The sequence below is a fragment of the Papio anubis genome, chromosome 1 (genome assembly GCF_008728515.1).
Source record: "Papio anubis isolate 15944 chromosome 1, Panubis1.0, whole genome shotgun sequence".
Lineage (NCBI taxonomy): Eukaryota > Metazoa > Chordata > Mammalia > Primates > Cercopithecidae > Papio > Papio anubis.
The window spans coordinates 154,002,469-154,028,311 of NC_044976.1; the positions used below are offsets into that span (position 1 = coordinate 154,002,469).

General features: G+C 45.6%; 1 protein-coding gene across 2 annotated transcripts; it reads left to right on the forward strand.

Moving 5' to 3' along the window:
* The first annotated feature begins 1,026 nt into the window (after positions 1 to 1,026).
* Positions 1,027 to 25,843, forward strand: CD34 (CD34 molecule). 2 transcript variants are annotated; one of them, XM_003893168.3, is made up of 8 exons: positions 1,027 to 1,352; positions 12,348 to 12,530; positions 13,126 to 13,379; positions 14,761 to 14,841; positions 22,694 to 22,850; positions 23,103 to 23,155; positions 23,469 to 23,633; positions 24,387 to 25,843. In XM_003893168.3, the coding sequence occupies exons 1-8, from the start codon at positions 1,274 to 1,276 to the stop codon at positions 24,570 to 24,572; spliced, it is 1,158 nt and encodes a 385-aa protein (XP_003893217.2). In that variant the 5' UTR covers positions 1,027 to 1,273; the 3' UTR covers positions 24,573 to 25,843. The 2 variants fall into 2 exon arrangements, with proteins under 2 accessions (XP_003893217.2, XP_009186447.2); XM_009188183.2 differs by having other exon boundaries at positions 24,197 to 24,415.

The window sequence follows — 25,843 nt, forward strand, 5'->3', positions numbered from 1 at the left end:
CTACTTTTATAATGCTAGAGTGTCTGCAGAGAAATCAGAAATGACCACAGAGTGCTGGTCTGGCTTCTCTTTTTTCCCTTTAGGCTATGTGGCACCGACTTCATGGAAGAGGCTGAACTGAGTATAATTTCACGATTCCACTCTGGATATCAGAGCAGCCTCTCCCAGGTTATGCCTTATCTGATCCCCCACCTGGTGCCATCATCTGCCCAGGCTGGCTTCTCTCTTCTCCGATCTCTACATCCCCAATTCAAGACTAGGCTGCCTACCCCGCTCAGTTTCTTCTATTCAGTTCACCAACACCCAGAAGAACTGGTGAGGAACAGGAAGCTCAAGGATCTATCAAGTGGTGGAGGATGGAGTCACAGAAAGTCCTTTTTCTGATGGGACAGCAAGGTGAAATCCCTAGTGGCTTAGACCCGGGGCTGGAGAGGGGATAACCGGGGAGAAGGCAACCAGGGAAGTCCTTTTTCTTTAGGATGATGGTGGTAGGGAACTATGGAAGGTCACAGGAAAAATTAACACAAGTTAACAAAAAGTTAACACAAAAAGGTTTGCAGGAAAAAGAAAGAAAGAAAGAAAGAAAGAAAGAAAGAAAGAAAGAAAGAAACTCCAAGAATGGTTTGGACAGCTAAAATGAATACTTACAGTCACGTATACCTGCTCACTCCTGATGCCTCACTCACAACACAGCACAGGATCTTGTGAGGCTATCACTAAATGTGTCACATTGTGGTTAAGTTTTACCTGATTAACGAAATGCTCACACTTCTAAACTGAGGTCCTTACAGTAGATTCCTTTTGCAAGATTGTTACTAGCTTACAACTTAAAAATAAAGGAAAATCAAAAGGAAAGAAAAGGGGGGAAAAAATCGGAGGAAACTTGCCCCTGCCCTGGCCACCAGCAAGACTGCCACAAAGGGGTTAAAAGTTAAGTGGAAGCGGAGCTTGAAGAAGTGGGATGGGGCCTCTCCAGAAAGCTGAACGAGGCATCTGGAGCCCGAACAAACCTCCACCTTTTTTGGCCTCGACGGCGGCAACCCAGCCTCCCTCCTAACGCCCTCCGCCTTTGGGACCAACCAGGGGAGCTCAAGTTAGTAGCAGCCAAGGAGAGGCGCTGCCTTGCCAAGACTAAAGAGGGAGGGGAGAAGAGAGGGAAAAAGCAAGAATCCCCCACCCCTCTCCCGGGCGGAGGGGGCGGGAAGAGCGCGTCCTGGCCAAGCCGAGGAGTGTCTTCCACTCCGTGCGTCTCTCTAGGAGCGGCGCGGGAAGGATGCTGGTCGGCAGGGGAGCGCGTGCGGGGCCCGGGATGCCGCGGGGCTGGACCGCGCTTTGCTTGCTGAGTTTGCTGCGTGAGTACCGCCCGCGCGCCGCGGCCGCTTGGCTTCGCCGCGGGGAGGGTCGAGTCTCTCTGGGAGGCTGAACGACAGAGCAGAGTCTCACCGAGAGAAGGGACCCCTGCCCAATCCCTGCACTGCCGCCCACTGCGGCTTCCCCTGGGGCCAGCGCCTCAACTGGGAGCCGACGGGGGTGGGAGGGGAAGGGAAGGCCACCACCCCGCGGGTGTGCGTTAGCCGAGGTGCGAATCGGTCAGCACGACTGGCTCTTGGACTGAGATAAAGTGCTTTGGAGATGCCAGGGTCTCTTCTGGTTGCCAGAGGTGCGGAGTGCGAAGTTGCAGCCAGAACCGGGAGACTGGGGAGGAGAGAAGCAGGAAAAGTTTTGTGGCTCTTGGTTGATTCGGAAAGTATAGATCCGGAGCTGATAGATGGGAAGGGGCCGGGGTGCCCAACTTGCACCGGGACTGGGAGAGCCAGAAGTGGACATTAAGGAATTCGAGGGAAGCGAATCAGGGATGAGGCTCCAGGTCCCAGGCCAGGGGAGTTCGGAATGAACCGTCCGTGAAAAGGAAAAACAAAACCAACCGACCAAACAAAATCCTTGCATTTAAGATTAGGAAGCTGAGTTTCAATTCCCACTTCAGCAACCCCACCGCGGAGGTAGAAGTAGACAGAATTTGCTCTGCACCCAGCCTCGCTCGCCTTACCAAAAACCGTCACCCTTGCACAAACTCAAAACTTGTTAGCTTTTGGAGTTTTCTTCCTCTACCCCCGCTCCAAGTTCTAAAGCTAGTAGATGGGTTAGAGCACTCTCCCCACTCACCTACACATACCCTTACTCTTAAGGTCTTGCTCTCACTTTGGAAAAAAAAAAAAAAAGGCTTCGAGTATACGTATTTATACTCGATTAATTTCCTTGGGGAATGACATTCTCCACCTCATCTCTTTGCACTTGGAAGGTTTGAAACTTTCGAAGCTTTGTACATTGCTCTCCCTTTTGCTTACAGCACTCCAGGGCTCCCAATTCTGTACTCTCACTACATCCTAAAGGCCACCCACTATGGCCCTGCAGAGTGACTTGGACTAGACCTCTTTGCTCCCAGTCTCTTCTGTTGTCCCCCTTTGGGTCCGCCCAGCTGGGGAGAGCTGCCCCTGGGTTGGAGGAAGCTGGGAGTGAAGTTTTGAGTTGCCCTGTTTGGCAGTCCTGGGCATGTGCTTCGGAGCAAGGAAAAGCTATCACTGAGGTTTCAAAACCCTAGAGTGGGTGCTAGACTAGGCCCTCATAACAGGGGTGAGATGGCCGGGCGCAGTGGCTCATGCCTGTAATCCCCACACTTGGGGATACCGAGGCGGGTGGATCATGAGGTCAAGAGATTGAGACCATCCTGGCCAACATGGTGAAACCCCATCTCTACTAAAAATACAAAAATTAGCTGGGCATGGTGGCGCACACCTATAGTACCAGCTACTCAGGAGGCTGAGGCAGGAGAATCCCTTGAACCCAGGAGGTGGAGGTTGCAGGGAGCCAAGATCCTGGCACTACACTCCAGCCTGGGAGACAGAGCGAGACTCCGTCTCAAAACAAAAACAAAAGCAAAAAAGTAGGGGTGAGTTGGCCAGTGATGCAGATTCCAATCAGATGCTCCATTCTCCTTTGGCTACACAGCTCATGATGACCTGGTGCTCAGCCGAATGAGGTCCAGCCTTTCCTTATTTCCTCAGCTGGTGGGTGTCAGTCTCGCCTTGGTCTGCTGAGCTTGGGGTTTGGGGAGCAACACAACCTCTGCAAAACTTTGGACTGATATGCTGAGAATTCTATATCCCAGCTTTGGGTGGGGAGGGATGGGGCACAAGGCCCCATTCCCAGCCTTGCCAGACTACTTGAGCCAATTGTAGTTTTATGCCCTTCCCAAGAGCTTTCTAGGGTTTTTGCTTGGATTTGTTTTGTTTTGTTAATACTAGGAGTCATTTTCTGTCCTGGGATACATTGTGGGATAAATGAGATAACTGAGTGTGCCTTGAAGTGCTACCATAGGGCCGTTGCAGAAATGCTATTATTATTGTAAAATTTAGGGTGGAGGGGATTTGTGTGGTTTGTTTTCTCATCATTTACCCCAACAAATAGCTTGTTCTGGAAAGTTCTTTTTTCTGTCCCTTTGAGAAGGTGGCATGGGCACAGGCACTGCAACTAACCAGAAGTGGGCTGTCTTTGTTGGAAGTGGGGTAGATCACAGAGCAGAATCGGGGTGGGGGACTCAGGGGCCACCAGGCAGCACTGACAGAGTACTGGCTGGAACAGGAAGCCTTTCAGGTAATTAGGGAACCCCTTTGTCAGGCTCAGGGTATCTATTTCCTCCAAGCTTTCCAAGGCCTGTCCCTCTCCTCACTCTGACAACACCCCCAGGCCCTCCCCATTGCATTCCTCTTCTTCCTTTGGGTCCTTCGTGCTTGCTGACCCCCACACCCATATCCTGTCTAGGGCTACATGTAAGAGGGGAAAAATAAAAGGGAAAAGAATTTTATCAGCTATTTTCCAGAGGGGAGAGGACTCCACCCTTTGAATCTCTGCCATATGGCGATCGAGGAGGAGCAGCCTTGGGGAACCTCTGACTAATTCAGTGGTCCCCAGTGCTCCCCACTTATAGACCCAACCCAGCTGGCACCACCTTTGCAGATGCATGTCTACAGCAGCATTCCTGTTTGGCTGATAAAACATGCAGGGGCCTGGGGTCTCTTTTTCTTATCCCTTTGGCTCCACCTCCTGGACCTCCTCATTCCCTTGTCCTCATCTCCTTCCTTCGCAATCTTTGTCTCAAAAAGCTCAGGGCAAGAAGTGCCAAACTGCAGCAGATAAACTCAGCTGCAGAGTCCTACAAAAACAAATAAAAATGAGGAACAAATTCCACTTCTTACGGTTGGTCTCATTGCCTGATTTCCTTTAGACCCTGAGCTGGAGGGCCTGGGTTTACTTTCAGGGCTGGATGGTTACCCAACTCCACCCTCAGGGTACTTGGGCCTCCCTCTCTCATTGACTTTGGTTGATCTAACTAAATGGCTTGCAGTGTGGAGAACTAAAAATGAGAAGGTATGGAAAAAGAACACAACACCACCCTCCAAAAGAAAATTCTCACAGTCGCCAGGGCTGCGAGAATTCCGTATTTTTCTGGGCTTTGACTTCTCTAATGAGAACATTCTCTTCCCTCCTTAGCTAATAAATGAAAACATATTATTTATGAGTTTTAGTCCCAGAGCTGGACTTTGTGCTAAGGAGAAAGATGCATGCATGTTGGAAAGATGGAGAGACAAACAAATAGGGATGCATACAAAGGTGTACTTCCTAGTACCTGTGCTCTTGGAGCCCATCATGGAATGAGTCACTTCCTTCAGATGCAATGGAAAAGGCTTTTGGGCTTAATTGGGAAGTAGGCTTCTTCCTGATTTGGAAAAGTGAAATCAAAACTGATACTTCTTAGACAGGAGTGGCATCTCTCGGCAGCTGATTTAAGAAAATGTCTTCAGGGGTCTTTGGGTGACAAAGCCTAGAACCCCAGACAACCCTGGATGAGCAAAGGCAGGCAGGAACTGAACTGCTTAGCATGATAAAATAAAGTAAAGCCTTCTGTTTGTGTGGGCCTAAGAGACACAAAGCTGAAAGGACTCCGGAGCCCAGGAAGAGCATATAAAGGGCAGCGAGGTACCTGGAGTCATAGCAGGATAGTGATGGGTGGAGAATGGAAAAGACCTGGGAGGAAAATTTTTTTTTTAATACATGGCTTCATTAGCACAGTAATGTCTAATATTTCAAGGTTATGCCATTGTCTCCCCTGGGCTGCCCTGTAATCTCGTTCCATGCCCTCAACCATTCAGTAAATATTGGCTACACACACTAGCCTTGAGTTAGTGACTCTCTGGGGAGAGTAAAGTAAAGAGTGCTTGGCTAGCTTACGGTGAAGTGGTATACTAGTGCCGACAGGGAGCCATTGAGCCATGGGGCCACAACCCAGGAGTCTGTGGTGCTGGTAAAATGGAGGAAGAGGTGACAGAGAGAAATGTAGGTGCCCAGAGAATCTTCAAAATAATCAGGGTTCCACAGTAAGTGGATGGGGTCCAAGACATGCTATTTTATTTATTTATTTATTTATTTATTTATTTATTTATTTAAGACAGAGTTTCTCTTTTGTTGCTCAGACTGGAGTACAATGGTGTGATCTCGGATCACCACAGCCTCTGCCTCCCAGGTTCAAGCCATTCTCCTTCCTTAGCCTCCTAAGTAGCTGGGATTACAGGCAGCACCACCACGCCCAGCTAATTTTGTATTTTTAGTAGAGACGGGCTTTCTCCATGTTGGTCAGGCTGGTCTCGAACACCCGACTTCAGGTGATCCATCCACCTCGGCCTCCCAAAATGTTGGGATTACAGGCATGAGGCACGGCGCCCGGCCAAGACATGCTATTTGAATATAAAACAGAAATCTCGGTACACTGGGAACCCTCAGGCCACAGACCCTTGGTTTATATATACTCACACCTCAGCTTAGCCTTTGAAGCTTAAGAAGGCATCTGCTCAGTCCTTTGTTCTAGTCTAGGATGACTCAAATTCATGGTAGGCCTCAGAGTTGGACAGCCCCCTAACATGGATGCCTCCTGAGTGTTTGCAAGAAGCATGAATGGATCACTTATCTCCCAATGTGGCTTATTTCATTCTTATAAATAGCTACATCATTTTAAGCTTTTTCCTTGGATTGCAGTGAAATTGGCCTTCCCATAACTTCTAATCATTACTTCTAATTCTATTCTTTGGGCTGGCACAGATTTAATGTTGTCCTTCATGACAATACCTGAAGACGTTTCTAGTGGACCCCACTAGATTATAAACTCCTTGAGGGATTGATTTAAATGACAATGACACTACACCTAATGGAGGAAAGAGATCCAGCTCTCATTTTATACTCTCCACAGCACTGAGCAAGATCCTTTGCCCATCACTGGCACTGCAGAAAAATGAGAATGAATATACAGAATGAATATATCCCTTCTCCAAAATTCTTATGACCGGAAGTGTTTCAAATTTCAGATTTTTTCAGATTTTGGAATATCTGTGTAAACATAATGAGATGTCTTAGGAATGGCACCCAAGACTAAACATGAAATTTGTGTTTCCTATATACCTTATATACATAGCCTGAAGATAATTTTAGACAATATTTTTAATACACTTGTGCATGAAACAAAGTTTTGACTGTGTTTTGACCGTGACCTGTCACATGAGGTCAGGTGTGGAATTTTCCACTTGTGGCGTCATGTTGGCACTCAAAAAGTTTCATATTTTGGAATATTTTAGAATTTCTGATTTTCAGATTAGGGGTGCTCAACCAGTATAAATAACATGAATCTTAAAGAAAGTTATTTATTCTTCCTCCCCAAATTCTTCTTTTCCATATCAGGGGTCAGCAAACTTTTTCTATAAAAGGCCAGAGAGTAAATATTGTAGGCTTTAGGGGCCATATGGGGTTTCTGATGGATGTTCTACTTTGTCTTATCTTATGACACTTTTAGAAATGTAAAAGCTGACCATGCACGGTGGCTCACACCTGTAATCCTAGCACTTTGGGAGGCCGAGGCAGGCAGATCACCTGAGGTCAGGAGTTTGAGACCAGCCTGTCCAACATGGCTAAACCCTGTCTCTACTAAAAATACAAAAATTAGCTGGGCATGGTGGTGCACCCCTGTAATCCCAGCTACTTGGGAGGCTGAGGCAGGAGAATGTCTTGAACCTGGGAGGCAGTGGTTGCAGCCAGTCAAGATCACGCCACTGCACTCCAGCCTGGGCGACAGAGTGAGACTGTCTCAAGAAAAAAAGAAAGAAAGAAATGTAAAAGCCATTCTTTCCTGACTGACCATACAAACAGCCTGTGGGTCAGGTTAGGTTCACTGGCTATAGTTTGCCAACCCCTCATCTAGAGGAAATAACACTAGACCCTCAACAATATGACTTGGTTTCTAGACCTCTCCTAATCCTGGTTATCTTCACATGAACAGCTGCCAGTTTAATTAATTCCCCCTTAAAATATAACATGAGAACAAGACTGCTGTGGCTAGAGGTAGCTGGTAGGAACACACCTGCCACAGTTGTCCTTCAATCCTATTGCTTTTCCTAAACTCCAAGGATTGTGCTAAGCACCAAGAGTAAAACACGTAAGAATAAGAATGGTTCCAGCACTTTAGAAATTTATATTCTGACTGAGGTGACAGTTAGACCTATTCTGAGGAAGCAGCATATATGATTTTGTGGCAGATTAGTCACAGAAATAAGTATCTCATGCCCTCTGAGAAGCAGAAGGAAGGGGCCTGAAACGAAAGATATCCACTATTTCTTGAGCTTTTACCGGACAGGATAACTGCTTCCACTTCTTAGCTCCTTTGTTCCTCAAAACAGCTAAGACATAGGGACTACTTTTATCTCTGTTTTACAAGTGAGGTTTACAGAGTTGAAGTAACTTCCCAAACCACAGCTAAAACAAGGTAAAGAAGCCTTTCAATGTGACCTGTCTGGCTGCAGAGCCTGAGCTCTTTGTCTCTGGGCTATACTGCCTTCCTGGCAATACACTCTGTGGCTCCCAATGGCCTACTTCCCAGCAGAGGCTGGCATGTCCCTTCATCCTGGTTCTGTAACTCTATGGACTAAGATTCCCAGGAATTCCTTCAAGATACTCCTCTTGATCCAGGTGCTAGAATATGAAAGCATGGGCAAAATAAGACTGGCAGGCTAGGAGATCAGGAAACAGCACCAGGAAAAAACTAAGGAGGACTGTGAAAAGCAAGACCAACTATAGGAAAATTCAATCTCTTAAAGTATGGGGATTTAGTTATTTAGGTAGCAGAGCTTTCTGGATCGCTGAGGATTTGCAAACTCACTTTAAACAACAAAAGAATCTTCAATTTACAAGTGGCAGGTAGAAATATTTTCAAAATGTATTGCACATGTCTTTGCTTTCTTAGAATACCCCCCGAAAAGGACTATATGACTCAGATGTATCATGAAAATGTCATGGCTATGTTGCAACTCAGTGACATCATTAATGCTTATTAAGGTATAGATATCTAACCTATTCACTCCTACCATAAATGATTCTGGAAAACTGGTGTGAGTTTTCATACTCACGTCTGCTTTTCACTTATTTCTGTTTCTTAGTTTTCAGCTGTTGCTTCTCCTTATTATTTGCTTCTAATAGGCTCTTCCTACGTTCCAACTTTAGCTAGGATATCAGATAACCAGGGTTATTAGAATTATGTGTAAAACAAGAGTAATTGCCTCTGAAGAAGTACCTGAAAGTTCAGTGCATGACTTTTACTACATGAATTTTGTGACATCTATTTGGCTTCTTAGAATCCTCATTTTACTAATTTCTTGAGACCTTGTCTCCTCCCTTGCTCCAGGTTCACGAGTTGAGATCAAATAGGGTAACGAAGGGTCAAATGGAGTCCCTAGGGAGACACAGTTAATCAGGATGGACTGAGAAGTAAACAACAGAGGAGAGCTTTTTATTCAACTTTAAATTGTACTATAATTCTCATAAGCTTGTGGACAGGGGCTGTTCCTTCCATCTAGAATGAAAAGGAGTGGAGGTTTCATCAATTGTCTCTTAGGATCTGACAAGCTCTCACTGACTCTCCTACAGAATTGAAAGTCAGAAGGTCAGATAAAGAAAGGTCAGTGTTTGATGGTTTAATGCCATGGATGTGTGTGGGAAGAGAGGATAAAAAGAGATCTGTGGTCAGTCTTGACTCTCATAAATGTCGTTCCTCCAGGGCTCTAGAGACTGTAAACCTAAAGGATGTACTCACCCTGCTGTGCTGCAGTGTTTACGCCAGGATTGGCTCCAGGCCCCTGGCTAAGGTGTCCCCTTGCTCTGCACCAGCTCAGGCATTTCCAATCACTCCGTTTTGACTTTCTGCTCTCCACTTGTCCTGTCCCCCTGGTGTCTCAGAGGGTGCTCTGCTCACCCTGGGCTCAGAGCCCTGACTCTGAAGTTGGGGTCCCTTTCTCACTTGCAGGTGGATCCCGCTACTCATTCCACAGTGCTCGGCCTGGTTTTGGGTGGAGGGGCTGCTGCAGCTAGGAGCCCAGCCTCAGTGGATCAGTAGCTGGCTTGGGTCCAGAGTTGCTTTGCTCTTCTGGAACAGGCACCTCTGTCCTCAGAACTAGCAGCAGGTCTTGCTCCACATCTGGAAAAGTTCAAAAGTGTTTGTCTGGGTGAAGGAGGCCCTTCGGGGGAGGGGGTTCAAGAGCATGACATCATCTGAGTCAGGTCCAGCTTCCTCTGGAGAGAGAAAAGGTCTGGGCCAGGGAGGACCAGATGGGGTTCCTAGGAATCAGTATGCTGGGGGAGAAGAAAGGAGAGAGCAGGCAAGAAGAGGAGTCTTGGAATGGTGCCTTGAGAGGGTAATCCTTTAATTCAGTGTCTGAATATTGCCCCCTTGGATGAATTCAGATGAATCTGACCTTAAAGTCAGAGTGGTGAGAGGGTCCCATCTAAACAGGAAAGAAACCTGGATTGGCTTCTGAATCAATTTTATTTTGATCAACCCACCTCCTGTTTAAGCCAGATGGGAGCTCATCCTTTTCTCTCCAGAGATGTGGGGGAAGAATTGTGATTTTTTGACAGTTTAGACCCAGCCTAACCTCCTTGCTGCATCTACTCAAGAGTTAGCTAAACCTCAGTGTTCCATTGCTGTTCCCTTCATGAACTATGGCCTTCCCTTTGGGAGATACCTTGGTCATTCAGGCTCTTCATCTCTAAGACAGAGATAGTGATATTCCTTCTTCCCACTGCTTACCTGGCACATAATAGTAAGACATGATTGCCGCCCTCACCATTAATAGCAATCTACTTGCAGCAGGTTGTGGAAGGAAGCAGATATGAAAGAGTGAAACCCTTGTCATCACCTTTAGGAAAAGCATTCTTGGCCCCAGGTTGATGGCTGTGAAGCCAAAAGTCTAACTTCCCTCTTGATCTTAAGGGAAACAACAGATGTCATTCTACCTTGCTGTTTACCTGGAAATTGCTAAAAAGTACAGATCTAGATCCCAATCAGGAAAATTTAGAGACAAGCTTTAGGGTGGCCTGGGACCCTCCAGGGCTTTTCCTTGAAGATGGAACTGCCTTTGTGAACTCCGGATAACAAGTTCACCCTTAACATTTACAAGGCCCAAGGCAAGAGTACAACAGAGGCCTACATACTGTATTTCTAAACATTTCAAGGTTGTAAGTCAGGCCAACTAAGTGATAAAATATCTTCTATCCTATTCCCTTGACAAACATATCTTCATGACCACTTGGAAGGCCAGGTTTGAATTTGGGATGCTCAGATTCTTGGAATTCAGTGCCACAATGCAGCTGAGCAGGAAAAGATGGCTCCTGACCCCAGCCCACTTCCCTTCTCTTCTTTCTACTCGTGACTCTGGCTCAAATTGCAGGGCAATTGCATGTGTGTCTGGGACACCCCACCCACAGGCTTAAGCACTAAGCACTAACTCTTCTCCCTGCAAGCAGTCATCATTTGGCCACCACTGGGCCTTGGAGGTACACACCCTTGTGCTGCAGTTCCCCTTAGCAGGATGGACTGGGAGAAGAGGACCAACGTGGATGTCAGCAAAGTGCCATTTGAGCAAGAAATGCTAGGACTTCTGGTTCCCACAGTATGATCTAGAAGAGAGGGGACATCCTGATTGGTCCTCACAGGAAGCAGGACAGAGTGTGGGCTCTTTGAAGCATAGGGTTCAGGCAAGAAACTTCTCCTTCCTGTGTCTAATGATACGACTGGGAATGGTGAGTCACATCTGTAATCCCAGAGCTTTGGGAGGCCAAGGCAGGAGGATCACTTGAGCCCAGGAACTTAACGTTACAGTGAACTGTGATCTCACCACTGCATTCCAGCCTGGGTGCAGTGGTGACAGAGCAAGACCCTGTCTTTTTTTTTTTTTTTTTTAAAAAAAAGGATGTATCCCAAGATATATGGAAGAGATGTGCAAGAACACTCATGAAGATCTTCAGAGAAAAATGAGATCCAAAACATTATACTATAATACTATAATAACTTAGCATTTGGTATCTCATTGATTCTCCCAACAATCCATGTAAGGTAGCCAGAAAAGACCCTTACTTAAGAGGTAAGAGAGCTGAGATACCTGCATGCACTAAATTACATGGTTAGTTATTGGCAGAGCCAGAACGAAGCTTGTCTACCTTCCCACTACATTGATGCGAAACCAGACCTTGTGTTCCCTGGTTCATTAGCTGAATTCCTAGGTCAGAGCATCCTAAAAGCTGAATTCCTCAAGAAAAGGAAAGGCAAATGGGTTTGCATACCATGAGCAAAAGGATGAGGGGAGTTTGGGAATGGGGAAGCCTGAGAAGGATAGATTTTTAAGGGGATCACATAGAGACAGTGTGAGTCTAGTGATTATTCCGAGAATTAGTATACCGGATGGAGAGTGACCAAAAAAGAGGATACAGTGAAAAGGAAAAAGAAGCATGACCTCTTGCACACTTTAGATCTTCGCAATATTTATGCAGGTGTAATTTTATACTTGAGTATGTAACTAAACATACTATGAATACCACCTCATATTTCCACGTTGCTACAGTTTTTATAATTTTTTTCTTTCTAATGATTGTTTATATGATTATGTAATGATTGTGGTACATTAAGTGCATATATCACTTATCCTATTGTAATTCATTTAGTTACTCACGTTTCCCTCCTATAAATAATACTGTATGAGACATTTTTATGCATATAAATCTTTCCTTCCCTATGTCCTCAGGGCAAATCTGGCAGTGGGAATTAGTCCACTGTCCAGGAGTATATTCTTGTTGCTGCCCCATTGTCAGGGACAGCAGGGAATGTGCTAGACGGATTCTGCCTGAAGTCAGGAAATTGCATCAGGTAATATCACAAGGCTGATACTTTTAGGTTCTGATTCTTCTTCCTCGTTTTCCTATAGCCTCTGGGTTCACAAGTGCCAACAACACCAGTACTGTTACCCCAAAGTCATCTACCCAGGGAACATTTTCAACTGTTTCTACAAATGTATCGTACCAAGAAACTGCAATACCTAGTACCCTCGGAAGTCCCAGCCCACACCCTGTGTCTCAACATGGCAATGAGGCCACAACAAACATCACAGGTAAAAAGAGCATTTGTGTCAGATCCCTGAGAGGTGCTGGTGATGCTTGGGTAAAGTATTTAGGATGTTTTCAGACTGCTCCCCCACACCACAGAGGAAATTATACAAGTCCCTAGTACTAATGGCTTGAGTATCATGCGTAGGGCACCCTGAAGTAAATTCTAGATAATTCTTCCTTCAGTGACAGTTTTCTCAGGCCCATGTCTTGGGAGCTGATCCCGATCAGTAATGCCTCCATACCCCTTCTCTCATGCTGAGTTCAGCTTAGTGATAAAATCAGGATCAGATGACTCCATAGAGACCTCCGATCTCTTCTAAAGGAAAGAAGGTGGGTACAGGTCCCAACTGCGGGTCTTTGGCTTCTCTAAGGTAGACCAGCATCTATTTCAGTTTCAGGGCACCTCTAATACATTCTGGATTCTAGCTCTGGTTCCAACAGCTTGAAATGAGTTTGGTCAGGGATGGGACACGATGTAACTGTTAACTCCCCAAAATCCCTTTTCTATGTTGAAATGCATGCCCATATCATGAACTTAGATTGTGTGTATGTATGAGCACGTGCACACATACACACCCATGTTTTGTTCTCTTCCAGAAACTACAGTCAAATTCACATCTACCTCTGGGATCACCTCAGTTTATGGAACCACAAACTCTTCTGTCCAGTCACAGACCTCCGTAATCACCACAGTGTTCACCACCCCAGCCAACATTTCAACTCCAGAGACAACCTTAAAGTCTAGCCTGTCTCCTGGAAATGTTTCAGACCTTTCAACCACTAGCACTAGCCTTGCAACATCTCCCACTGAACCGTATACATCGTCTCCTCCTATCCCAAGTGTCATCAAGGTGGGTGAATTGGGCCAAAAATAGCAGATTGCCCCTCACTTCATATGTATGCAGGCAAGCTGTCTCTTTCCCTTCACACCTCTCCTCATCTCTGCCAGTGGGATTTGGGTCATGTCAGAATCAGCATGGAAATACACAGTTTAAATATTGTTGAGAGAAGTAGAAAGAGGAGGAAAGGGGTAGAGTTAGGTAGTAAGGCCCATCCAGGCTTCTGGTATTGCATTTTAGGGAGTAGAGGGTAAACGGGATTCTCAGAGATCCAACGAATCCTCTGATTCTTTCTAGTACCTATTGGTGGGACTTTGACCAGGGCACCATTTCCCTCTGGGAATATTTGGAAACTATTGCTCATTTGCTGGGGCTGCTTCTCCCAAAATGGTTAGGACAAATAACATTTCCTCTCCATGAGAGGATTTGGTGGCTGTGCCAGGCACAGAGAGGCAGTAAAGGGGGTCACTGGCAATGGCAGGAACTGGGCAGACCAGGGATGGTGAGCTCAGCCTGGCCTTCTCAGCCTTAGGGCCTATGGCTGTCAACAGCTTTCAGCATACAGGACAGAAAATATGAGGGCCTCAGTCAGGAGATATGCCTGACGGATCTGTCTACTTTCTGTTTTTAAAGGAGCCAGGGCCAGGTGTGGTGGCTCATGCCTGTAATCCCAACACTTTGGGAGGCTGAGGTGGGCAGATCATTGAGGTCAGCAGTTCAAGACCAGCCTGGGCAACATGGTGAAACCCCGTCTCTACCAAAAAATACAAAAATTAGCTGGGTGTGGTTGTGCACCTGTAGTCCCAGCTACTCAGAAGGCTGAGGCAGGAGAATTGCTTGAACCAGGGAGGTGGAGGTTGCAGTGAGTCGAGATCACGCCACTGAACTCTAGCCTGGGCGAGACTCCATCTCAAAAAAAAAAAAAAGAGCCAAAATGGGAATCTGGAGAGTCCTGGAGGCCAGGAGAAAAACCAGGTATCCCCAGCATCTGCTGGTCCACCCCATTATCCCTGTTTGCCTGTATGGCCTTCCTGCAAGTGTGTGATTGACTAGAGAGAAAACAGCCCAAATGGGAAAATATCCTCCCCTCTCCCATTCCTGCACCATCCAAGCCAACGTTTACCAAGATTGCAAATAGCAACTTGCCAGTAAGCCCAGGCTAATAACAAAAGTTTTGTCATCTGATGAGGATAATGAGGATAGAGGTGAAATAGAAGAGAGTGTGACTATTAGAAATCTCTAGTCCCCTGACAAATTTTTAATTTCCTTTTCCTTAAAACTTCCTAAGAGAGCACACCGCGGAAAGCAAACTGGAAAAAGTTGGGAAAGAAATGAGGAGCAAAGATGCTGGCTTATTTACTTTTTTTTCTTACTGTTTTTTGTTTTAATACAGACAGAAATCAAATGTTCAGGCATCAAAGAAGTGAAATTGACTCAGGGCATCTGCCTGGAGCAAAATGAGACCTCCAGCTGTGTAAGTCAACTCCCCATCCAACCTCTTCCTCCCGCCCCCTGTCCCCTTCCTCAATCCCTTCTGAACACCCTTAAACCTTCTTGGATTGCACTGGATTTGAGTAGGGGTCTGGGGAGTTTAGCTTGGTCAACCTGCTTTTAATACCCAGCTTTCTGTTTAGGAAGTAAGAGGCCCCATCTGGTGGGCAAAAGAGGCAAAAACAGTTTTAATTATTAATAAATTTTGTTATTTTCCCCTCCTCTATAGTACTTTTTCCCACTCCTCTATAGTACTTTTTCCCACTCCTCTATAGTACTTTTTAAATTTTCCCCTTCTCTATAGTACTTTTAAATCTGAGAGAGTCAGATTTAAGTTGCTTTTTGGTTAAGAAAGTCCCTCTCACTCACCAGATATAAACTAGTCACCTAAAATGTCAGTTCATTTATTATTATTAAATATTTACATGTAACTCTTTAATCCATATAGTATTTATTTTGCTGTAATGTTACATTTTCCATGTAACCATTTTTCCTAACATTATTTGTTGAATGACTCCCTCTTCTGTTGCATGGGATGTATCCTTTAGCTTATATTAAGTTTTTATATGTCTTAGGGCATACTCTTCAGACATATTTTATTTGTTCAGTTTGTCTATACTTTTGCCTATTTTAAATTTTCAAAATTATTGTATGTTTTTGCTATAGTATTTTTAATATCCAGTCAGGCAGATCTTTTTTTATTACACTGTAAAAACTGTGACTTTTTTTTCTTTTAGAAAAAAAAATGCAAAACAAAATGCTTTAAAATTTGAATTGTAACTGCTCTGGAATTTCTTCATTTTTTCTGGTTTTCTTTTGTCGCTCTCAGCATCTTGTTTCTTTAGCTTTATTTTTTCTCTAGATTTGATGGATTTCATAGGCCTATTTGTCACATAGATCTCCCATTATATATTCAAATTGATTGTCGCTGATAGGTTAGAAAGTTAATAGGGTTTTGAATAATTATTTTTGGGTTGGCCAGTTTCTTGAATTTGCCTATTGATTCTAGGAACTTTTTAGTTGATTCCTTTCAATTTTAAGGTGAGCTATGTTGTTATCTACCACAATATATTGTTTTTCTCCTCCTGTTTAGTAGTTATGCCTCTTGTTTCAGTTTCATGTCTTACTGCATTGGAAAGAATGTAGAGGGCATTGTGTTAATTTAAATGATTCTGGCAGACCTTGCTTTGTTTCAGTAAATCTAATTTCCTAACAGTAACATGGCTCTGGAGGAAGGACGAGGTGAAGGAAAGAGTGGTATTTACTTACAGAAGAAAACATTTTCTTATGAGTTGGGGATCCATTTAAGGGAATCACATATGTGATGTGTTGGCATGCATAGATTGGAGAGATCGCAGTCTGTAGAGGGCATAAATTACTTATTTTTTCCATTCGAACTTGGTAGTTTTACTACAATCATCAGTTGGGTCTCTCAGACTTAAAAATTTGTGAAAATTATACCTGAAAGAATTTAACTTAGGACATCTAAAAGCAACCGAAATAGTGATGACATAAGTTTGCATACTGGAATAACTAAATGCAGTCTGTAAAATAGTTAACTTAAACATAAACATACAATGTACAAGTAACATGCAGTGTGCTTCTGATGCTGATTTTCAACTCAACTCATTAGAAACAAAAATTGTCAAGTTCTTTGCTGATCGTAGCCAAGGAAAATGACGATCTTTCCCCCTGCAACTCCATCGACTTGGTGGAGCATACGTTTTGCTGTTTATCACACAGGTATGTGCCAGAATGCTAATTCTTTGTGCCTGGAATTTAGAGTTAACTGCAGAGCCTTTGCCTTTCTGTTGCTCTTCAAAGTTCACATGTAACTTGGGTCACTGTATGAGAAACGTGCCAGAAACTTACTGCTCTTTTAGAAGTAATTCCTCTTAACTCTGCTGTGGTCTTTGCTGTCTGGCCTACTTCGTGCCACGGCTGAGAAGGTCTCTGCATGTTCCTCTAAGATTCAGGTAGGATCTGTGAGTGGTGATGTGAAAAGAGAGCAGCTCCCCTCCAGTTCCTATGCTAAAGAAGACTTCCATCCACACTGCCCCTTCATGAAGCAACTCAGTGGCAGCTCATATGAGTGCTTTTGTTTCCCTGGTCTTTCCACCAGTGTTGATCCCCTTTCTTCCTGAGGGCTCCTCATCCTCAGCCCCCATGTGGCAATGCCTTCTCCTGCTCTCCAAGGTAATTTATCCTCAGCTAACTATCCTGTTCCAAAATGTTTGTCCGAGATGCCCTTTCCTTCGGCCCTACTCCCTGTTTGTCTGATAAACAGTCTGTTTCAAAAGTTGCGAGTGCTGCAGGGCCTCCTAATTTTCCTTAGGTTGAATTTGTACTTTCAGTGTCAGAGGGCCTTAAGGTATTGGTTCTAACGTTGGGAGCCTCAGGCCCTACGTAATATTCTCGTGAAGAACAGGAAGGATTTGGTTTCCCGAGCATCACATCCTTGATGTATGTTGGTACTCTCCTGCATCTGATATATGCCCATAACAGGAATATGTGTGCATGAGTCTAGCTATCCAGACACTCGTTCTGCACTGATACATAGTGAGTGCCAATATGTTAGCTCACCCTATGTGAATTCTGTAGGTGTGTCTTCTGTATGTGCATTCTGTAGACATGTCTATCCCATTCACTCTTTTTTTGCCCCCCAGCCGTCACCTCTAGGCAGCCAAGGGAAGGGAAGGTGATACCACTCTCATCTCAAACACCTGTTACCATATCTCAGCACCCTCATTAGCAGTGTGTGTCTTCCTAAGTCTAACTTTCATTCTTTTGGCAGCAGTGTCAGCTTAATTTAGTTTTTGTGGTTGTGGTTCCCCAAATAGTTTCCAAAATGTAAGATTACTTGATACTTTTATGCTACACCCATTTGTCCAGAGGAATCCACCAAAATATTTTTAATTGTGGTAAAATATACATAACATAAGTCATGACTTTAACCACTTTTAAGGGTACCATTGAGTAGTAGTAAGCACGTTCACATTATTGTACAACCAATCTCTAGAACTCTCTGCATGTTCCAAAACTGACACTATATACCCATGAAACAACTCCCTGCTCTCCCCAGACCCTGGCAACTTTCTGTTCCTATGAATTTGGCTACTCTAGGTACCTCATATGAGTAGAATTATAGTGTTTGTCTTGCTGTGTGACTGGCCGATTTCACTTAGCATAATGTCTTTAAGGTCCAACCATGTTGTAGCACCTGTCAGAATTTCCTTCCTTTCTCAGGCTGAATAATATTCCATGGTATGCATAAACCTCGTTTTGTTTCTCCATTCATCCGTTGATGGACACTTGGGCTTTTTCCCCTTTAGGCTAATGTGAATAATACTGTTTTTAACATAAGTGTACAAATATCTCCTTGACACCCTGATTTGAGTCCTTTTGGGGATATATCCAAAAGTGAAATGGCTGGACCACATGGGAATTCTATTTTTGAATTTTTCAGGAACCACCAGACCATTTTACATTCCCACCAGTAGCGTACAAGGGTTCCAATTTCTTCTCATCCTCATCAACACATGTTATTTTCTGGGTTTTAAAATAGCAGCCGTGCTAATGGGTATGAGGTGGCATCTCATGGCAGTTTTGATTTACATTTCCCCGATGATTAGTGATGCGCGCCTCTTTCATGTGTTTATTGGTCATTTGTATATCTTCTTTGGGGAAAGGTCTAGTCAAGTCCTTTGTCCACCAATTTGTTCTTTAGAAATACCTATCTTTAGTACCATATCTGTTTATTTGCAGAGTTTGTAATTACTCAGCTAGCTCACTTTACTCCTATTCACATTGACTTCATCTGAGGCAGGCTGCCTCCAGCCTCCACTAAAGGTCAGTTTCCATGTGGAAAACATAAGTTACAGGTGAAAGATTTATGAATATGGTGTGTCTACTGCAAAAAGCCTGCGATCTGGAAGCAATCTCACTTCTTATCCTTGGTTAACTGCCTCCACTAGTTAAGTGACTTGAAACAGGTCCCTCATTATTCCAGTTCCTATATGAAAACGGAGTTTTCACCTGCATTGTCAAACTCACACCAAAATAGATAAAATGATTTTAAAAGGGGCTGGGGGAGATGATTGATCCTAGAATCTCAGCATTGGAAAATATCTTAAAGGTCATTAAAAAAATACCTATCCTTCCCCCACCCCCATCCCCATCCCAATGCTTGACGTTAAGAGTCTTTGCAAAGTTTGAGAATGCTACTCTAGAGAGGTTAGATGGGTTTATTATGTTTGCAAAGAAACATGTGTGAGCTGATGTAGTTAGGAGCTTGTAAATCTGATTCTCATGAACAAAATGGTGAGGCTGTGTCTTCCTCCTGCCCACTCTCCCGTGATGTTTGCCCACAGCCTTTCTTGGGGGAGGATGTTTATTCCAAGCGTCCGGAGAAGCATTGTGCTTTGTTCAGGATCCACCTGCTCCTCTTGGGGCTCAAACACAATTCACTGATGCGGTTGGATTCCAGAGTGGGAGGCTGGCCGCTATTATTCCTTTGAATCTAGTCCAAGAAACTGTGCAAGGGGTGGAGGGACCCTGTGTCGAAGCCAACTGCTTGGGATGTTAAGTTGAACAACAATTCCCTGAGTTCTTTTGTTTGCTGCTATGGTTTGTGCAGTCTGGGTTGTAAATGCTATAATGTACACTCCCCCCAACACACACACTTAGGAGTCTTACAGTCTAGTCAGAGAAAAATGATGATAACAATGCACAGAATGTGATCAATATGTAGACTCTAGATGATATGGTATATAAGGTATAACTATTATTAATAATGATAGTAGCAGCTGCCATTTATCTAGTGCCCACTAGATTCTCAACACCACATTGGACACTTTTTTTTTTTTTTAGACAGAGTCTTGCTCTGTTGCCCAGGCTGGAGTGCAGAGTGTAGTGTTGTGATCTCAGTTCACTGCAACCTCTGTCTCCTGGATTTAAGCGATTCTTGTGCTTCAGCCTCCTGAGTAGCTGGGATTACAGATGCCCATCACCATGCCCAGCTAATTTTTGCATTTTATAGAAGAGACAAAGTTTCACCATGTTGGCCAGGGTGGTCTCAAACCCCTGGCCTCATCTGATTTGTCCATCTCGGCCTCCCAAAGTGCTGGGAATACAGGCATGAGCCACCGCACCTGACTGGACACTTTCATACAATATCTCTTTAGTCACCACAACAACCCAGTGTATAGCTGAGGAACATGACAGTCAGACTAGTTGCATGACTTGCAAGGAATCCAGTAAAGAGCAGAGCAAGGATTGATGCCCAGTCTGGTTGAAGATAGGACGAGCTTCATTGAGGAGGTAGAAACTGAGTTGAGTCTTGAAGGATAGTGAATACCAGGGAGAAGGAAGTGTTCTTCATTCTCCTTGAAATGAAGGTTGTGGAACAATGCATGCTCTCCCCATCTTGGGCTTCCTGGAGGTGGTGCCTCGATTCCAAATGCTCTTCCCCACTGGCTTCCTCTGCTCACCCTTCAGCCATTCTTCAAGGCCTATAGTGAGATGTGTCTGCTAACCTTAACCAGACGTGTCCTCACCCTCCTTTGTATGTCCATAGCACTTTGGTTGTACCTTTCTTATGGTGCTTACCATGGTAGTAGCTCTGACCTCTAAAGTCTCTTCGCACCTCCATTTCTTCACCTACAAAATTAGTAGAATAGCTGTCCCAATCTTGTAGGTCATGTGAGGCCTAAATGAGTTAATATATGGAAAGCACTCAGAACTGTGCCTAGATATAGTAGGCATCTGTTATTTTATTTTTTATTTCTTTATTTTTGAGCCCGGGTCTCTGTCACCCAGGCTGGAGTACAGTGGACTCAACCTCTCAGAGTGGAGAGACCCTCCCACCTCAGCCCACCAAGTGGCTGGTATTATAAATGCATGCCACCACCCCTGGTTTAATTTCTAAATTTTTTGTAGAGATAGGGTTTCCCTGTGTTGCCCAGGCTGGTCTTGAATTCCTGGGCTGAAGTGATCCTCTCATCTCAGCCTCCCAAAGTGCTAGGATGGCAGGCATGAGTCACCGCGCCTGGCTAGCATCTGTTATTTTAATTGCCATACATGCAAACTGAAAACTTTCACCGGGTGGAATTCATAGATACCTCCCAATCCCCACCCCTCTACACATGACACATAAATACAATACACACATACATGACACATGCACAGAGGTTTTCACGTGGCATCCTATATTCAGGGCTTGATAAATTGTCAAGGTGTGGCTTCTTGCACTCAGCAGGCGTAGGAAGGTGCCATTTGGTTTGGCTAGTTTATGACCTGCAGGAGCCCTGTCCCTCTGCCTCTCTTGGGAAGCAGATCCATTTCAACTGGAGACACTTCAGAAGGCCAGAGTCATCCAGGCAAGAACCCCCTTCCTCCTCATCCAGACTCTTGGTGCTGGGGAGCGGGTGTGCTCAAGGGGAAGCCATGTAAGGCTCCCCTGAGAGAACTGGGTTTAGAGAGGTGGAGACTGTTGATTGGTTCAGTGTGGCATTCAGACTACTTCGTTCAAATGCTGTTCAGAAAAACAGATTTTTCCAGAGGCAGAGTGTCTATCAAGGACTTACTGGGAGACCTGCAGAATTGCTCCTTTTCCTGAGGAATGAAGCAGCAGTGGCCTGAGAACTCATTTCTCTGTAGTCTTGTTTCCTGGGGGTTTTTTGAGGCTCCAGTTTGGGCTCGTGTCTCTGTGACCTGGGGTTTGGCTAACCACACTCTCCTGGCTTTATCCAAGTCCAGTTATTTTCCCTCAGCTGCTTCAAATTCCAGCTGGGTCCTGAGGCCAATCTTGACCTTGCTTTGTGTGGGAGCAAAGGAGCCTGGGTTTTCCTGCCTTGGGTCACAGCAGTGGGAAAATACCCAGGCTCCATTCCAACTGGGAGGACCCTGTGGCCTTGTTGCAAGCAGCGGCCCTGCCCGCAAACAGGAAGCTTTCTTCTCCACAGAGACCCAGTTCTGATGATGGTCACACACCCCAGCAGTTTTCCCCTAACAGGAAAGTTGTCAGGACTGTTCAGGCATTTCCTTCTCTGCCATCTGCCATCCGGACTGAAGAGAAAGTCTTAGTTTTGATTCCTTTCCTGTTCAGGGAGGAGGTGACTGATTGGAGGCTGCTGGAATAAATTCTGACTCACTGTTGAAGAATTATCAGAGTTTTTCTTCTGAGTCCGAGTTCCTGGGTCTGATGGCCCAGTCAGCAACCTGGAGAAAAATCTATGAACTTCATTAAAACTGGGTTCCATGCTTTCAATGGAAAAGCAGGGATGGAAGACCAGACAAAAATGCCATTTCAGTTTGAGCAATGCGCTTCATGAGACTCCTTTGTGTAGTAAGAGGGAGGAGGCCACTGAGGTTTCCACTGAGTGTATATTATAGATTCATTCTCTACTCCTCACCTTCCTTGACTTTTCTTCCATCACTGGGGACTGCTGTAATCTTGAAACAGAATATTTTCTCTTAGTTATTATTGTATTATTAATATTTTCTGTTGGTCATTTCCTTTTAGTTTAATTTGCATATGTGTACATGGGTGATGCTTCAATTAGACAATTTTTTTAAGTTTGTTTTCTGACATCTTAGATACTAGAAGATATGGATTTTCATCCTTGGAGATTATGTAGGTTTTTTTCTTATTGTGTTGTTGCACATATACAGTTAGCAGTATTTTTTTTTCTGTTGGAATTTTAGAAAGAAGGATGCTTCTTGTGGATGGGGCAAGAGTGTGACTGTAATCGGAATTATTGCCTGAGACTCTGGGTGCAGTTTAGGGTAGAGCAGTAATTTCATCTCTTGCTCTCCATGTTTCTCTGTCTTCCCAGGCGGAGTTTAGGAAGGACAGGGGAGAGGACCTGGCCCGAGTGCTGTGTGGGGAGGAGCAGGCTGATGCTGATGCTGGGGCCCAGATATGCTCCCTGCTCCTTGCCCAGTCTGAGGTGAGGCCTCAGTGCCTACTGCTGGTCTTGGCCAACAGAACAGGTAAGGTGCACCTCTGTCTGGGGGAACTGGGAGGGAGTAGGGCTGAGATTAGAGAATCCTAGGTGGAGATGTGGCATCCCAGATCCAGAGAGACCACAGGTGCTGGGGAGAAGGGCTTGGGTGACTTTGGGAGAGATCCCCCTGAAATGGACTACCCTGACCATCAGAGCATCTTGTAGAACAGGATGGGAGGGTGGAGCAGGATAAGCTGGTTTCTCTTCTAGATTTAGAAACCCCTGTTTCTAATTCTAGAAATTTCCAGCAAACTCCAACTTATGAAAAAGCACCAGTCTGACCTGAGAAAGGTAAGTTCTCTGAGATATGGGTCTCAGAGGGAATGCCGGGGCAGGGGGGCTCCCTGGAGTAAGAGGGGAAGCCATTACCTTCCCCAGTTCTACCTACCCTCCTTCTCTGAGTCTTCTCCTTTCTAGTCTCGAACCAAAAATGGTGGGGTGTGACTGAATTAAGAGATGTCAGTCTCAAATCCCATTTCAAAAATTCCTGAGGTCAATGCCCTCAAGCATCTGTTCACTGTTGAGTTACACACAGGGGGCTGGAGTGGGCTGGGCTCCACTTTTGGCAAGTGACAGACTGTGTCTTATGTGTCTTCTTTTCAAGCTGGGGATCCTAGGTTTCACTGAGCAAGATGTTGCAAGCCACCAGAGCTATTCCCGAAAGACCCTGATTGCGCTGGTCACCTCGGGAACCCTGCTGGCTATCTTGGGCATCACTGGCTATTTCCTGATGAATCGCCGCAGCTGGAGCCCCACAGGAGAAAGGCTGGTCAGTTCTGGGGGCCAGGGCAAAGGAAATGGGAAAGATAGTGAGTTTCCGGGGAGTTCAGTGGATGTCATGGAGCAGGAGGAGAAGTACCAGAAAAAGTCCTCCTGTGAGCTTACATAAAGACATGCACGTGCACACACACAGTAATTGGTGGAAGATTCAAAATATTACGTAGCAAACTGGGGAGGGAACAGTAATGGCGCCAGCCCACCTACTCAGTGTGGTAGCAGATGATTCATGTCATCTATTCATTATGTTTTCTGGGATAGCTCAGCTTGGTGCCACCAGAACAGCCTGTTAAATCAGCCACACTGTATTTGTAACCATGTTAAATGCCCAGTGGGTGCCCCTTTGCTCAAAAGGAGGCATATGGAAGGAGAATCTCCTTTTGCCATTCTGGATGAGGGAGGACAAGGCTGAGGTCTGAATCTTGGCCTCTGGCCTGTCCCCTACCCTGGGGAGGTCATCCCACCCTTCTTGGGACTGCCCGTTTTCCTGCGGGAGCTGGCTGCCAAGCTGCGGTGGCATGGTGTGGTGCCTCTCCTATGTCCTTTCTCCTCTAGGAGCTGGAACCCTGACCACTCTTCAGGAAGAAAGGAGTCTGCACATGCAGCTGCACCCTCCCTCCCATTCTCCCTCTCACCTCCCCCCACCTCCCGCCCCTGCCCCCACTTCCTGTTTGGGCCCCTCCCCCATCCAGTGTCTCACAGTCCTGCTTACCAGATAATGCTACTTTATTTATACACTGTCTAGGGCGAAGACCCTTATTACACGGAGAACGGTGGAGGCCAGGGCTATAGCTCAGGACCTGGGACCTCCCCTGAGGCTCAGGGAAAGGCCAGTGTGAACCGAGGGGCTCAGGAAAACGGGACCGGCCAGGCCACCTCCAGAAACGGCCATTCAGCAAGACAACACGTGGTGGCTGATACCGAATTGTGACTCGGCTAGGTGGGGCAAGGCTGGGCAGTGTCCAAGAGAGCACCCCTCTCTGCATCTGACCACATGCTGCCTCCATGCTGGAGGTGACATCTCTTACGCCCAACCCTTCCCCACTGCACACACCTCAGAGGCTGCTCTTGGGGCCCTACACCTTGAAGAGGGGCAGGTAAACTCCTGTCCTTTACACATTCGGCTCCCAGGAGCCAGACTCTGGTCTTCTTTGGGTAAACGTGTGATGGGGGAAAGCCAAGGTCTGGAGAAGCTCCCAGGAATGATTGATGGCCTTGCAGCACTCACACAGGACCCCCTTCCCATTCCCCCCTCCTTTCTGCCTCATTACAGGAACCCCTAGGGGAAAGATGGGCTTTTCTAGGCTACAATTTTCTCCCAGGAAGCTTTGATTTTTACTGTTTCTTCCCTATATTTTCTTTCTTTACTTTGAGGAAACCAAAGTAACCCTTTGCACCTGCTCTCGTCTAATGATATAGCCAGAAAAACGTCTTGAACTACTTCCCTTATCTCTTCTCCAAGACACTGTGGACTTGGTCACCAGCTCCTCCCTTGTTCTCTAAGTTCCACTGAGCTCCATGTGCCCCCTCCACCATTTGCAGAGGCCTGCACAGCTTTCTGGCTGGAGCCTAGAACGGACCTCCCAAGTTTTAGGACAAACAGCTCAGTTCTAGTCTCTCTGGGGCCACACAGAAACTCTTTTTGGGCTCCTTTTTCTCCCTCTGGATCAAAGTAGACAGGATCATGGGACCAGGTCTTGGAGCTAAGCCTCTCACCTGTACTTTTCTGAACAATCCTCTTCCTCTGAGGCTGGGTCCTGGCCTTATCCTCTGATCTCCATGACTTCCTCCTCCCTCCTGCCGACTCCTGGGTTGAGGTGAGGCCTCAGTCCCCCAGCAGATGCTTTTCTGTCTCAGTCTGCCCAATCACCCGGAATTCGGAAGTCCTGAATCCGTAGTTTTCCCTTCCATCATATCATCCTGCTCTTCTGCTTCCCTCACCCTGAGCCCCTTCATTGCTCCGCACCTCCATGTGGTCAGAGACCCAGATCAGCTCTTAACCCTTATCACCAGCTGCCTCTTCTGTGGGTGACCCAGGTCCTTGTTTGCTGTTAATTTCTTTCCAGAGGGGTTGAGCAGGGATCCTGATTTCAATGACGGTTGGAAATAGGACTTTCCAGAGAAGAGAGGATTGGGTAGATATTTTTTCTGAATACAAAGTGATGTGTTTAAATACTGCAATTAAAGTGATTCTGAAACACA